This window comes from Camelus ferus, chromosome 16 (genome assembly GCF_009834535.1).
Source record: "Camelus ferus isolate YT-003-E chromosome 16, BCGSAC_Cfer_1.0, whole genome shotgun sequence".
NCBI classification, from domain to species: domain Eukaryota; kingdom Metazoa; phylum Chordata; class Mammalia; order Artiodactyla; family Camelidae; genus Camelus; species Camelus ferus.
This window is the reverse complement of record NC_045711.1, coordinates 47,402,180-47,415,862: the sequence shown is the minus strand read 5'-3', so window position 1 is coordinate 47,415,862 and position 13,683 is coordinate 47,402,180. Positions and strand designations below refer to the sequence as shown.

Here is a 13,683-nt window from a genome sequence, read left to right as displayed (position 1 = left end):
GGTTGAATTTCCACGAGGGTCCAGAGGAGAGAAACAGGCTGGCGTTTCAGGTGGAGGCGTTGACTCTCCCAGAAGGCAAAGTCTTTGAGCGAGAACTACGAGGCTCCCGGTGTCTCGCTGGTCTACATAGAAGGGGCCCTTCAGTCCTCACCGACCGAGTAGAGTTTGCCCAGTACTAGCCACGAGGGGCGGGGTGAGGCGGGGCGGGGCCGAGGTGGCGGGGGTGGGGGGGGGGACCGGAGAGCTTCATAAGGTCACAGCAAAGGCGCCGCGACGCTAGTGACAGCGGCCCGCTGGAGAGGGAGCCCGGGAGCTGCCGCGCGCCCGCCAAACGCGGGCGCAGGACCCAGGCGTCCGAGCCCGGGCTCCGGTGGGGCCCCGCCCCGCCCCCGCCCCAACCCCCTGGGCCCCGCCCCCGCCCACCTCGGCCCCGCCGACCCCCGCGCCCGCCCCCGCGCGGAGAGGTGCCGGTCATCGACGGCCGCGGGAAGGTGCCAGCCAGCCCCGGATGGGCATCGTGGAGCCGGGCTGCGGAGACATGCTGACGGGCACCGAGCCAATGCCAGCGAGCGACGAGGGCCGGGCGCCAGGCGCCGACCCGCAGAACCGCTACTTCTACCCGGAGCCGAGCGCTCAGGATGCGGCCGACCGTCGCGGGGGCGCCAGCCTGGGGGCGCCCTACGCCGGGGGCGCCCTAGTGCCCGCCCCGCCGGGCCGCTTCCTCGGAGCCTACACCTACCCGCCCCGGCCGCAGGCCTCCGGCTTCCCCGGGGCGGGCGAGCCTTTCCCGCCGACGCCGGGCGCCGAGGGCTACCAGCCGGGGGACGGCTACGCGGCCCCGGACCCGCGCGCCGCCCTCTACCCGGGGCCTCGCGAGGACTATGCGCTGCCGGCGGGGCTGGAGGTGTCCGGGAAGCTGAGAGTGGCGCTCAACAACCACCTGTTGTGGTCCAAGTTCAATCAGCACCAGACGGAGATGATCATCACCAAGCAGGGACGGTGAGTGAGGCGCGCGCCGGGAGCGCCGAGCCGTGGGAGTCTCTGTCTTTCCAGCCCAGACAGGGACGCGTTTTTCTTTCTTTTTTTCTCCTGTCTTAATCTTTGCCAGTGTCTCCTTGTCCCTCACAGTTTTGGCTCAGGCTTTGTGGAGAAGGAGGGAGTTGTAGTGGGGTTAGGAAAGTTCTGGGGTTGTTTACTCTCAGGACGTTACACCAACAGGCAGAACTCAAAAAGGAGGTGGAGGAGAAGGGCACGATGAGCCGGCGTCCTGGTTTAGGAGGAAGGTGCCCATGATTTCACCCAGCATTGGGGTGCGCTCTCTGAGTAGGGGGCGCCGTGGGCACAGAAGGAGCGTGTGCTGTGGGTTTGACAGAACAGGGCACCTCTTAGCCACTACGTGTGGGCAAACGGAGGGGAGGGCAGAGTCTTGCAGTGGGGCCGGCAACAATTCAACCTCATCTCTGGGGCCTCCTGTGCCCACCTCTCCCAGCCCCCTTGCTGCTGCTGGGTACAGGTCAGCTCTGGTCGGGGGGAGGACAGTAAGACTGGGATTTGGTGACATGGAGAAGCGGTCGCCAAGTTTCCTTTCCGGTAGTACTTTGAGATCATATGTCTGGTGTGTGTGTGTGTTGGGGTTGGTGTGTGGGGTGGGTGGTGGTAAAGTGGGAGGGGGCACAGATTCCTTCTAGGCATAGTCCCCTGCCCCAGGGCACAAACGACCATGAGCCTGAGCAGGTGAAGCTGATTTGTGGGTCCCAGCTGGCAGCTCGTCCCACACTCTACCCTTCAAAGCCTGTTCCCTGAAAGCCTGCCCCACCCTTAGCCAGATAGTCACCAGTCCATCCTGGGGAACCCATGGCTCCATGGCTCAGGGTTTCCTGAGCCCAGTGCATGCAGGGTAAGTTCTGGGGCCAAGGGTGCTGCTTCCGGAGAGAGCCTCCGTCATGGGGAAAGAAAGAGAAACTTTTGACTTAGTGTGTTATTTGTTTAGTAAGCAACACTCTGAGTGGGCCCTGCCTGTGTCTGGTGCGAGTGTGCACACACCTGGCCCAGTGGGGGCCGGCATGGGCAGGGGACCAGTGAGGACCTATGTGTGGAGGGGCTGTAACATCAGTGGACCTAGGAAGTGTTGAAGAGCAGATACCGAATGTGGGACTTGGGGAGGGAGAGGGGAGAGGCCATGCTGGGCCCCGGGATTGACATTTAGTCTGGACATTGCTGGAACATTCTTACTTCCCCAAGATTTCTATGGTGTGGCTTGGGATTGAGGGACCTGTCCACCAACCACAACTAGCTTCAGATTGCTGAGCTCTTCCTCTTTCTCTGGGATGAACCCAGGAACGTTAGCATTTTCTTTTTTGGCAAGGCCTTCATCTTCTAAGCCTTGTGATAATTCCTCTCTGCTCCCTCCAACCCTAGCCCCCCCTGGGTACACCCAGACACAGCCCCGACTTCAGTCCTATCGAGTCTGAATTGGAGGGGACCCAGAAGACCCTGTCCTGTCTCTACCCTGGACAGACAGGGACACTGGCCCAGAAACAGTAAGAGACTCTTCTGAAGTTACACAGCGCACCCATCTCTGGCAGAACTGGCCTCGGTTTCTTTCTCTGATCCCCCCATGGCTGGGAGTAAAAACAGTCGCCCACGCTGGCCGAAGGCCTTCATGCATTCAGAGTGTTTTCACTTCCATTATTTCGCTGTGCGCTAGGTAGGCCCAGCGGCCTCCCTAGTTACAGCTGAGGGCACTGAGGCGCAGGGGGGCTGGTGGCTTGCGCTTGTTCACACAGCAGACTCGGACTCAAGCCTCCACTCTGCTGGGGAGTCCTGAAGCTTCCCATCCTGGGGCCTGGCTAGGGTCTCCCCACAGCCTTGCTGCCAGGCCCTTGCCCCTCCAGTCTTGAGGGACAGGATGGACAGAGCTTCAGCCAGAACTTCAGGGCTCTGGGTGCTGGGCTAGCCGTGGCTCTGCCCTCAGGCTGTTTCAGGAGGTATCTCAGGGCGATGTGGCTCCCGGTCCGGGTCGCCATCTCTACACCTACAGTTTCCTTCTGTTCTTTATGTTCCTGCTGAGTAATTCTCTCTTGACAAATTTTGTTGTCTGTTTGGATCCACACACTTAATTTCCTTTATTATGAAAAATTCCAGTATATACAGCAGTGAAGAGAAAAATGTAACAGATCTCCATCTAACATTACTCAGCTTTGACAATTGCCCAGTACTGGTCCAGCCTTGTTTCTTTATCCTCGCTCACTTAACTTCCATCCTCTGGTCTGAAACCATGTTCAGTGACAGTATAAGTAATTAGTAAATCCTAGACACTTTATTACTTCATCCTTAAGTAGTTCTCTGTGCACCTTTAAAAATGGCTTTTTAAAAATAAATACAATACCATTAGCAAACCTGAGAAGAAGTTCCTAAATGTCATCAAATTTCCCTAAATGTTTTGTGTGTGTGTGCACGCGTGCATGTGTGTGTGTGTGTTTTACAATCCTCACACTTTCAATCCATCCTGAGGGACCGCTTCGGACACTGCGGCGTGTCGGACACTGTTGGAAGGGGACAGTGGCCCCTTCACCCCTTCCTTTGATGCCTCCTTGCGGATCAAGCCTCTGGGGTCAGCACCCCGTATCTGAGCTTGGGCTCCAGTGATCTGGGAAGTTGGCAGCCATTTCCTTCTGCTATCGACTTCTGAAAAGTAAGACTTGGACTCAGAGAACAGCTCCCTTTCCGTTCTTCTCTTTTGATGGGCTGGCCTGTCCTTCCGTGGGTGCCAGTGACCCACCAGTCACTACCACATCACCCACGGCCTTCTTCCTTTTTGAAAAATCCTGCCAGCCCAGGCCCACTCACAGCCCCGTAGCCTTTTGCCTTGGGCTGACTCACTCCCTCCCAGATCCTTCCCTCACACCCACCCTAGCCCCATCCTCAGGGTGGACAAGCGAAACACTCTACTGCATGGGCAGAAATGGGGCGGGGAGCCGGGAGTGATTCCGGGGTCCAGAGACGGAGCCAGGCAGCTCAGATGGAGCTGGGAGGGGAAACAGGACAAAAAGATTGTCTGGCCAACTGGAGACTTTGGAGTTCAAGTTTATGTGTTTGTGGAGCTTTGGGGCCTTATAGTGCCTCCTGGGTTTGCTGGGCCTCATGTCATCTCTGCGAGGTAGTCTGTGTGCTGTGCCCGAGTTGGCTGGCATGGAATAGTCGAAGGCAGACCTTCTCAGTAGAGAAAGAGAGAGGCGGCTGTCTCCGGGTGTGTGGATGTGTGGGTGTGTGGATGTGCAGTAATTGCTGGCAATCCCCACTTTTCTGGGTGTGATTAGTTGATTATTATAATTAAGATAACTTTGGGTAGCTCTGTTGTTAAGCATCCCAATTTGCACTCGTGTGTGTATGTGTGAAGTTAGGGCTCGATAAAACAATTTCAGTCCTGCATCATCTTCGATCGCTGGCCTCAGGCATTTTGGTTTTCTCTTTTCTACATTCCTACTCCGAGAACGCTTTAGCTCTTTAAAAACAAAAAAAATTTTTTTTATCTTTCAGCCAGCTTTATTTCTCTGGGTGCAGGTGAAAACGGCTTTGCTTGCTGTTCGGCCATTTGTTGGTGGCCGTCGGATTTCTATTAAGTGGGTCCAAGGTTGGTGGGAGGAGGCGATCTCTTGATGCCAAGTGCTTTTCGCATTTGAATAGGCAGATGCCAGAAGACACTCCTAAAAAAAAAAAAAAAAAAAGTAAATAACAAAGAGGGAATAAAACCAGAATACACTCCTAAAAGGTGGTACCAGTTTACACCCCCACCAATAGTGAACGAGAGGACCCACTTTCCCACAGGCTCATCGACATTGGATATTACCAAATTTGAAACATTTTGCCGACATGACTGATAAAAACCATCTCCTTTTAATTTGTACTTAATGACAGTGAATTGGAGCATTGTCAGAGGTGTTCAGGATGGGGAAGGCATACAGACCCTGCGGATCATTTCAAGGCGGGATGGTCCTGAGGGGCAGCAGAGGAATTTGGGGGTCTTGGACCCTATCCTCTGAGGGCAGAACGGTAAGTGGTCTTTTGTAGGGGGCTCATTTTGGCACCAGACCTATCTTCACTCCCTGTTCCCTCCCAGCAAAGTGTCATGTAAATCAGGGGCTATTTTGGGAATCCCAGCTGGTGGTGATTCTAAACTTTTAGGATGAAGTTGAGATCTCCTTTCTCTTCTCCCTCTTCCTCACGGTCCTCCTGTGTCACCTGCCTTTCCTCCTGCTAGGGAGAAGCAGGATGGAGGTATGGAGGCTGCAGGAGACCCCAGCTCTGCTCTCCTATCAGGGAGCCATCGGCAAACCTCTTTGAGCCTTGTTTTCTTCAAGTAACATTTGAATGGAAATAACATTTGCTGTCTCAAAGGACTGGTTCAATGAACTGACTGCTGCATAGGGGCTCAATGAATTTGTTTTCTTCTCTCATTTTATTCCTACAAGTTTGGATAGGAACAGGTTACAATATAGGTTGCAGAATGAGTCATTGGTAGAAACGCGTTGAAAATATTCTCCCACCCTCAAATGCTCAGAGCCTCACACCTCACCTCTGATTTTTCAAGTCAACTGGCGGGCCGAGCGCCTGGGACCAAAGGTCTAGAACTGGAACTCTGGATTCTTGCTCAGGGTCTTTTTGCAAGGCCAGAGTGCTTTGACGGCTCTGGGCCTGGGAGGAGGTGGGATGGGGGTGGGACGGGAGAGACGGTTAACTGAGTTTCACATCTTTCAAACTTCTTAACATCTCTCAGAGGAAAGGGGGACAGGAGTTATTATCTCCATTTATAGGTGAAGAAACTGAGGTTTGGTTTGGGAATTAACTTATCCAAGGTCATAGGGCCAGTGGTCTCTTTTGCTCAGCCCAGGAGAATCTGGGGAAGATGGGACTGTGACTGCCCTCCAGGGAGATCTTTCAAGGTTATTAGGGATGTTGCTCTGGGACCCTCTGGGAACTAGAATCTACCCCAAAGTGTTCCTAGACCCCTTGAACTCTCCCTCCCCCAGGTTTCCTGACTCACGGACCAGTACCTTTCATCCCATCCTGAGGGGCTTTTTGTCAGAGGAGGGGAGAAGTGTGTGAGAATGAAAAGTAATTCTGATGAGAGTTTGACTCTGCCATCTTAAAAACTCTGTCTTTCCTGCTTGGGTTAGAAGAGCAAGGGTTTAAGCCATTAGAGCTGGTGGTGGTAGAGGTGGTGGTTGTAGTGATGGTGGGGATAATGGAGGGAGTAATTGTAGTGATGGTAATAGTGTAGGTAATAGTTGTGGTGATGGGTGTGGTGATGGCTGTAATGGTGGAGGTGCTGGTTACAGTGATGATGGTGGTGGGGGTGGTGACGGTGGAGATGATGGTTGTAGTGGTGGTGGTGTTAGGGGTAGTGATAGTGGAGGTGTTGGTTTAGTGATGGTGGTGGTGGTGGAGGTGTTGGTTGTAGTGATGTGTTGGGAGTGGGACTGGTGGAGCTGGTGGAAGATGGTTGTGGTATAGGAGTGCTGCTTTCTCTGAATCGAATATTCTGGCACAATAACACAGCACACCAAATCCAAATTCCTTTTCCCCGGAACCAGGACTTTGAACATAAGGACTGTGCTCTAGAGTCCTCTTTCAGGTGGATGGGAAGTTCCAGCTAGGACTTTGAAGACTCAGGCCTGGAGCAGACCACACTGCAGACATCTGGCCCACGACGATGGGGCGGGGAGGGCCTGTGGATGGGCGCTGTGGGGCTAGGCATGTGCTAGCACCATGAGAACTACAGTGGAGAGGATGGATGACGGACTGAGGCCACACCAGGGTTCAGGGAAGTGAGGCATGAGGACCTACTAGGAACATCCTGTGTGGGGCTGGCTTGTGGCTTTGCTCCCCGCTAGGAAGCAAACGAAGAGTACGGACAGTGGTGTGCAGCTAATGTCTAGCAACTGACCCTCTGAAAGAAAAACATTTTAAAAAGCTGATTCGTAGTGTTTGCTGATTTCTGTGGTAAATACCCTTGCAATGCTGCTTTTAAGCTACCCACGTGATATCACGGAACGCAGAGTCGGGAAGAGACGAGTGGTAGCGCACATTATCTAGTATCTCCACCATACGGGCAGAGGAGACGTAAACAACCTCAAGAGCAGAGATGAAAGTAAAATGGACTGAAAGAACTGGGAAGTGATGATTTTGGAGTATTTCTTACCTTGGCTTCTAATGTAATATATTTAATTGTAAGTTTATATAATTTAATTTTTAACCGTGGCTGTTTTAACAACTGGCTGGCAGGCTTTCTGGACCTCTCCATCTGGCTTTGGTGTGGGGCGGGAGCCAGCTCCAGCACACCACTGACGGATGGCCTTTGCACAAGGGACGGCTGTCCCGGGGCTGGGGGTCTGATGGATATTAGTGGGTCTCTCTGTTCTCCCCAGGCGGATGTTCCCATTCCTGTCATTTACTGTGGCTGGGCTGGAGCCCACCAGTCATTACCGGATGTTTGTGGACGTGGTCTTGGTGGACCAGCACCACTGGCGGTATCAGAGCGGCAAGTGGGTGCAGTGTGGAAAGGCTGAGGGCAGCATGCCAGGTATAAGCCTCCTTGGGAGCAGTGGGCACACTTTTTCTCTAAGACTGGGCGCCCCCTGGTGGATCCAGGAGGAACCTCCAAGCCCTTGCCCGTGACTCCTAGTATTTAATTCTCCGTTCCATCCTTCCCATCCCACCCCACCCCACCCCATCCCATTCCATTCCATCTCACCCCATCCTCTCCCACTTCTCACTTCCGTTCTATTTATCATCTCCTACTTTGCTGTAGCCTATCTTCAGCTCAATCCTCTGCCCACACCTCCCCCTGCCCTGCCCCGTCTGTCTCCTCCCTGCTTCTTTCTTGCCATCCCCCTCAGAACAGGCAAAGAAGTCCCACATCACCAGGGGCCTGGTCCCAGGGGCTGTATGCCAAAGAGATTAACTGTCCACAGGAAACCGCCTGTACATCCACCCTGATTCCCCCAACACTGGAGCCCACTGGATGCGCCAGGAAGTTTCATTTGGGAAACTAAAGCTCACCAACAACAAGGGGGCCTCCAACAATGTGACCCAGGTGGGACTCCTCCCCATGGGCGAGCCCCGCCCCCGTCCCCATCCCTGAGGCCACAGTAGGTCCTGTAGGCTGATTCTGTTCTGTAGGAATGACTTTTCTTCCTCTCTGACTCTGGTTCTTTTCTACCCACCTTGGGAGGGAACTGAATCTCAGGGCAGGCAGGGATCACATTCAGGCCAACATGGGACTAACCAGCCTGGGGATTTCTTCACTGAATCCCGGCTGCCATGGCTCGTGTACTGTATTGGGTATAAAGCTGGTACCGGTGGTCCCAGGAAATGGACACAGAGTTTCTTTGAGTTGAGTAGTCCTATTAAAATGCCCTTATCCCTGAAAAGCCCTGTTTGTACTAATAGCTTGGTCACAGTGGACATCTGGGGATAGGGAAGGGGGCAGGAAGATAGAATTGGTGCCCTAAAGAGGCTGGGGACTAGGGTTGGAAGGCCTGGGAGAAGTTACATGGTGGCAGGGCAGGGGAATGGCCACCATGACCTCAGGGTCCTTTTGAGCCTGGCCACAGGGCCAGCCATGGAGGTGGGGTCCTTTGAACTCCTCCTCCCACCCTCACAGCCGTCTCACTGCCTCTCAGATGATCGTGCTGCAGTCCCTCCATAAGTACCAGCCCCGGCTGCACATCGTTGAAGTGAACGATGGAGAGCCAGAGGCAGCCTGCAACGCTTCCAATGCGCACATCTTTACTTTCCAAGAAACCCAGTTCATTGCCGTGACTGCCTACCAGAATGCGGAGGTGGGGGCTGCCTGGGCAAGGGTGGGCTGAGCCTGGGAGGGGGATTAGGGGGAGAGCAGGCCCCTAGTATCCCCTAGGAAGGATTTTGTAAGCTCCCCAGCCACAGACTCAGGATTCAGGTGACTCTGTTTCCCCTCTCTCTAGATTACTCAGCTGAAAATTGATAACAACCCTTTTGCCAAAGGATTCCGGGAGAACTTTGAGTCGTAAGTACCACTGGGTTCAGCTCACCTTTGCAGAGGCCTCCTCTTGTTCCTCTGAGACTGGGACTCCAGCACGTCCCCTCTCTGCCTCTGAGCATCGGGAAGCATGGGGTGGGTGCTCCTGGAGGGCCAGCAGGTCTGGGTAGGGACATGCAATGGGCAGGTTCATAAGTGATGGTTCTGCTCTTGACCCCTGTCTTCTTGCTTCCTGTTTTTTTCCTCTTTTTTTTTTTTTTTTTTTTTAGAATGTATGCATCTGTTGACACCAGCGTCCCCTCTCCACCTGGACCGAACTGTCAATTGCTTGGGGGAGATCACTACTCATCTCTCCTCCCCAACCAGTATCCCGTTCCCAGCCGTTTCTACCCCGACCTTACTGGCCAGGCCAAGGATGTGGTGCCTCAGCCTTACTGGCTGGGGCCCCCCCGGGACCACAGCTACGAGGCCGAGTTTCGAGCAGTCAGCATGAAGCCTGCGTTCCTGCCCTCCGCCCCTGGGCCCACCATGTCCTACTACCGAAGCCAGGAGGTCCTGGCGCCTGGAGCTGGCTGGGCTGTGGCCCCCCAATACCCTCCCAAGATGGGCCCAGCCAGCTGGTTCCGCTCCATGCGGACTCTGCCCATGGAACCTGGCCCTGGAGCCTCAGAGGGGCGGGGGCCAGAGGACCAAGGCTCCCCCTCCTTGTGGACTGACATCACCCCCATCCGGCCGGAGTCCAGTGACTCGGGACTGGGTGAAGGAGACTCTAAGAGGAGGCGTGTGTCCCCCTATCCTTCCAGTGGTGACAGTTCCTCCCCTGCGGGGGCTCCTTCTCCTTTTGATAAGGAAACCGAAGGCCAGTTTTATAACTATTTTCCCAATTGAGCAGGTGATGTGGTGAACAGAAGAGAAAGAGTGCTATTAGGTTGGGAGACACCAACTACTGTAGACCACAGACTCAGGACTGAGTGGTCTCTAACTCCCTCTGTCCCTTCCCCTTTTGTAATTGGTTGAGGAAGAGGGGGGCCAAGAAGGATTCTGGGGTTCACTTGCTTCCTGGCCCACAATGAAACCTGAAAAGAGTGTCCTCTGCCCCTTCCTCGGCCCTAACTACAGCCATTTACCTGGTGCTGCTTCTGGCTGTGGGTTCCCAGCCAGATAACAGAAGGTCTGGGATGCAAAAGAGCTTCCTCTTCTGTGGGGTGGGGGTGGGGTGAGGGTCTGGGTCAGGTGGATGGCTGGACTGGATAATCAAGATCTCTTTCTCTGTAGAGTAACTTTCAACGTTTTTGTTTGTGTGTGTGTTAATCCCTGATCTGGAAATAACGGCACATGAATTTTATAACAACCAGCCAGCCAGGGTCAGGGAGATGACCCAGGTGACTTTGAGCAGCCAGCCTGGGCCCTGCCAGCTCGGAGACAGTGGGGTCCTGAGGAAGGGGATGGGATGGGGGGATGGTGCACGCCTCAGGGGATGGGATGGGGAGATGGTGCACGCCTCAGGATGGGGTGGTGGTTGTGTATCAGGGAGCATTTTTCTTTTCTTTTTCTTTTTAATTTTTATTTTTGGAACAGGGGAGGCTATTTATTGTACAGAGAGTGGTGTTTGAATATATATCTTTTGTCTTCATCACTTTCTGAAAATAAACACGAAACTGTCAAGTGTGTCCTGCTTCCGTGCCCAGGTGGGGGACATGGATGGGGGCACCACTGGGAATTGCAAATGTACCAAAGCTGTTCTGTCTGCTCTCAAACAGAAATTGAAGTTCAGAAGACCCTGTAGCTCCTAGAAACCAGAGGTGGCTTCATTTAGGGAATAACTTGAGCTAGAGCAAGGCCACTTGTCCTGCCTTTGGAGCTCAGGTTGATGACTGATGCCGCCTCTTAAGGTGTCTTGGGACACACTAACCTGTGGAGCAGGGTGTGAGTGCAAGGCTAGAGGATGAGGGCTGGGGCAAGGGTGGGGGGCGTCTGGAGAAGGATGGCACTTGATTTCTCTTTGTGTTTCTGGCAGCTTTGGATCTCCATCTTCATCTTAGGGTTGTTTAAGGATTAAAGGAGTAAATATAAGTTTGGACCACATGAAATTGCTGTTTTTGTAGGTCATGAACAGTCAAATACTGGCAATTTCATATGATTCAACCTCATACATGTAAAGAGTTTAGAACAGTGCCAGATAGACAGAACCCAGGGTGTAAACTATTGTTGTTGTCATTATTACAATTCTCTAACTCTGTTTCTCTCTCTCCTTATACACACACTGAATTGTGTTTATAAAATGATGCATGATTCTTTTAAAGAATTGAAGCAATGCAGAAAAGTATAAAGACAACAATAAGTTATCTCAAATCTTATCACCCAGCAACAATTGTCACTAACGTTAGATGGATTAGAGAGACAGGAGTATTTTTATAATATTGGAATCATACTGAATATGCTTTTCCTTAATGAAAACTATTGAATTTTAGTTAACAGAAGGTAATAATAATAATAATAAACCACCAAACAAACAATCAACACCCCCAAAACTCTCAAGTGAATGAAGAGAATTGCTGAATTAAAAAATACATCTTCCTTCATAATAAAAAATATTTCCTGAAAGCGCATTCTAAGGTTAAAAAAGGAGCTTACAGGAAACGTTAAGAGGTTGGAGTTGCTAGGTTTGCCTCACCCGAGTCCAGGGTACACCCCGTTCATCATTATAGGCTTTGGGGTGTTCTTCCAGTTCTGTTTGTGGCCTGGAAATTTCACTTCTGCCACACAGTTCACAGCCCCTCCTTTACTGGTCTCTTCCCAGAGGTCATTTTCATCACCATCTAATCAAAAGAAGGAAAAGATAAGGAGACACACGTATTTGGTTCCATCCTTTTTGGATTTGGAAGCTCATTTTTAAAATGACATTAGTAGGAGTTCAGCCATATTGCTCTGTGAATGCAGATTATTCCTCCCCGTACCCCACCCCTTGGCTGTCACTCTTTGGAGTGAATGATACTGAGTTTAGTCTATTTCCTTTCTTGGGGAACTGTTGTGGGTAATTACAATACTGTTCCCTTACACTGTTATTCAATGGTTTTTGTTCACTTCATTAAATATGAAGTGAAGGGAGTTGTGATTGGGTCATACGCCACTATTTTTTTCCAGAAGTCTGGCTGTGGATATTTTGATGCTTTGTTATTTGACTCACAAAGGCACATTTCTATTACTTCTTCACTATTAAATGTACCTTTTACTGAAAAAAAAATCTGAATAAATAAATATTTTACTGAATATATATAAATACACATACACAGAGTCTTTAATTAATGTAGTGCATTTTACCTTAAAATTATATAGTCTGGTATTAATATGCTAATTTGTCCTTTGTTTTTATTTGAATTCATCTGATAAATTTTCTCATTTTTAGTTGGTAATGTCTTAGTTTTAGTTTGTTGTAGTTATGTCTGTGTTCAAACACGTCGTTAAGACTCTTAAAATATTTTCTACTTATTTATAAATATAATGATCACTTATTAACCCACTGCACAACTTAAGAACTAAAACATTAATAACATCATAGCTATATATTCCCCCATCCCATCTCTTGCCTTTCCCTTGTGGATAACTAGTATATTGAATTTTGTGTTTAACATTTTCTTGCTTTTTAAAATTATGTGTTAACACTTTATATATTTAATTCTTATGTTATTTAGTCTTTGTTGTTTTGATCTTTATCTTTCTATGCATGAACATGGAATATTACTTCATTTATTTAGGTCATCCTTAAGGTGTCTCAGTAAAGTTTTATAATTTCTAAGTATAGATCTTGTACATCTTTTAATAGATTTAGTCTTAGGTATTAAGTTTTTTCTCTATAAAAGTTATCTTTTAAAAATATATATTTCCTAATTGCTGCTGGTATATAGAATTACAATTAATTTTTCTATGCTGATCATAAGATCCAGCCACCTTGCTAAACACTATTATTTTTTAGTGGTTTGCTGTAAATTCATTACTTTCTATATGACAGTCAGGTGATTTCAAATCATGAGAGTTCTGTTTCCTCTTTTCGAATCATTATGCTTCTAATTTCTTCTTCTTATCTTACTGTATTGGCCAGAACTTAAAATGCTAGTTTCTTGCCTTTGCGGTGATGATTTCCCCCCTATTTATTTCACTTTTCCTCTTACGCTGGTTTGGTATTTCTGTAACCTATTTATCTTACTTTAGTGGTATCTCTATATATTTTAATATGCGCATTTAATGAATTAATGTCAAACGATATTTTGCCCTTCATCCTGGTCAATAAAATAGCTTTTAGATCACTTTAACTCTGCTCTAACCCTCCTCCTAACTCACTATTGCTTTTCCCCCAATTTACTGATTTTGGACATTTCAGTTCTGTCTTTTCTTAATCCCCACAGATTGGATTCCTGTATTACTTTACTGAGACAGTAGTTGTTTGGGCTTATTTTTATTTAACCGTTCTTTTTGCTCACTTTCCTTTTTGCATTGCTACCTTCCTACTTCTTGAACTAAATCCTTTGTATATTCTTTTAGATAAGATCTCTTTGTAAACTCCTCATGTGATTGTTTCTTATACAGATTATTATTTTTTCCCCTCATAAATGAATGAGATTTGCTGAGAACACAATTTATAGTGCTTAATAATTTTTTCTTAT

General features: G+C 49.8%; 1 protein-coding gene across 1 annotated transcript; it reads left to right on the top strand.

Annotated features, from left to right (window-relative positions):
- The first annotated feature begins 286 nt into the window (after positions 1 to 286).
- TBX21 (T-box transcription factor 21) lies at positions 287 to 12,282 on the top strand. Its single transcript, XM_032457859.1, has 6 exons — positions 287 to 999; positions 7,428 to 7,582; positions 7,974 to 8,095; positions 8,685 to 8,843; positions 8,988 to 9,049; positions 9,292 to 12,282. Exons 1-6 carry the CDS (start codon positions 509 to 511, stop codon positions 9,908 to 9,910), a joined length of 1,608 nt encoding a protein of 535 aa, XP_032313750.1. The 5' UTR covers positions 287 to 508; the 3' UTR covers positions 9,911 to 12,282.
- The last annotated feature ends 1,401 nt before the right edge of the window (positions 12,283 to 13,683 follow it).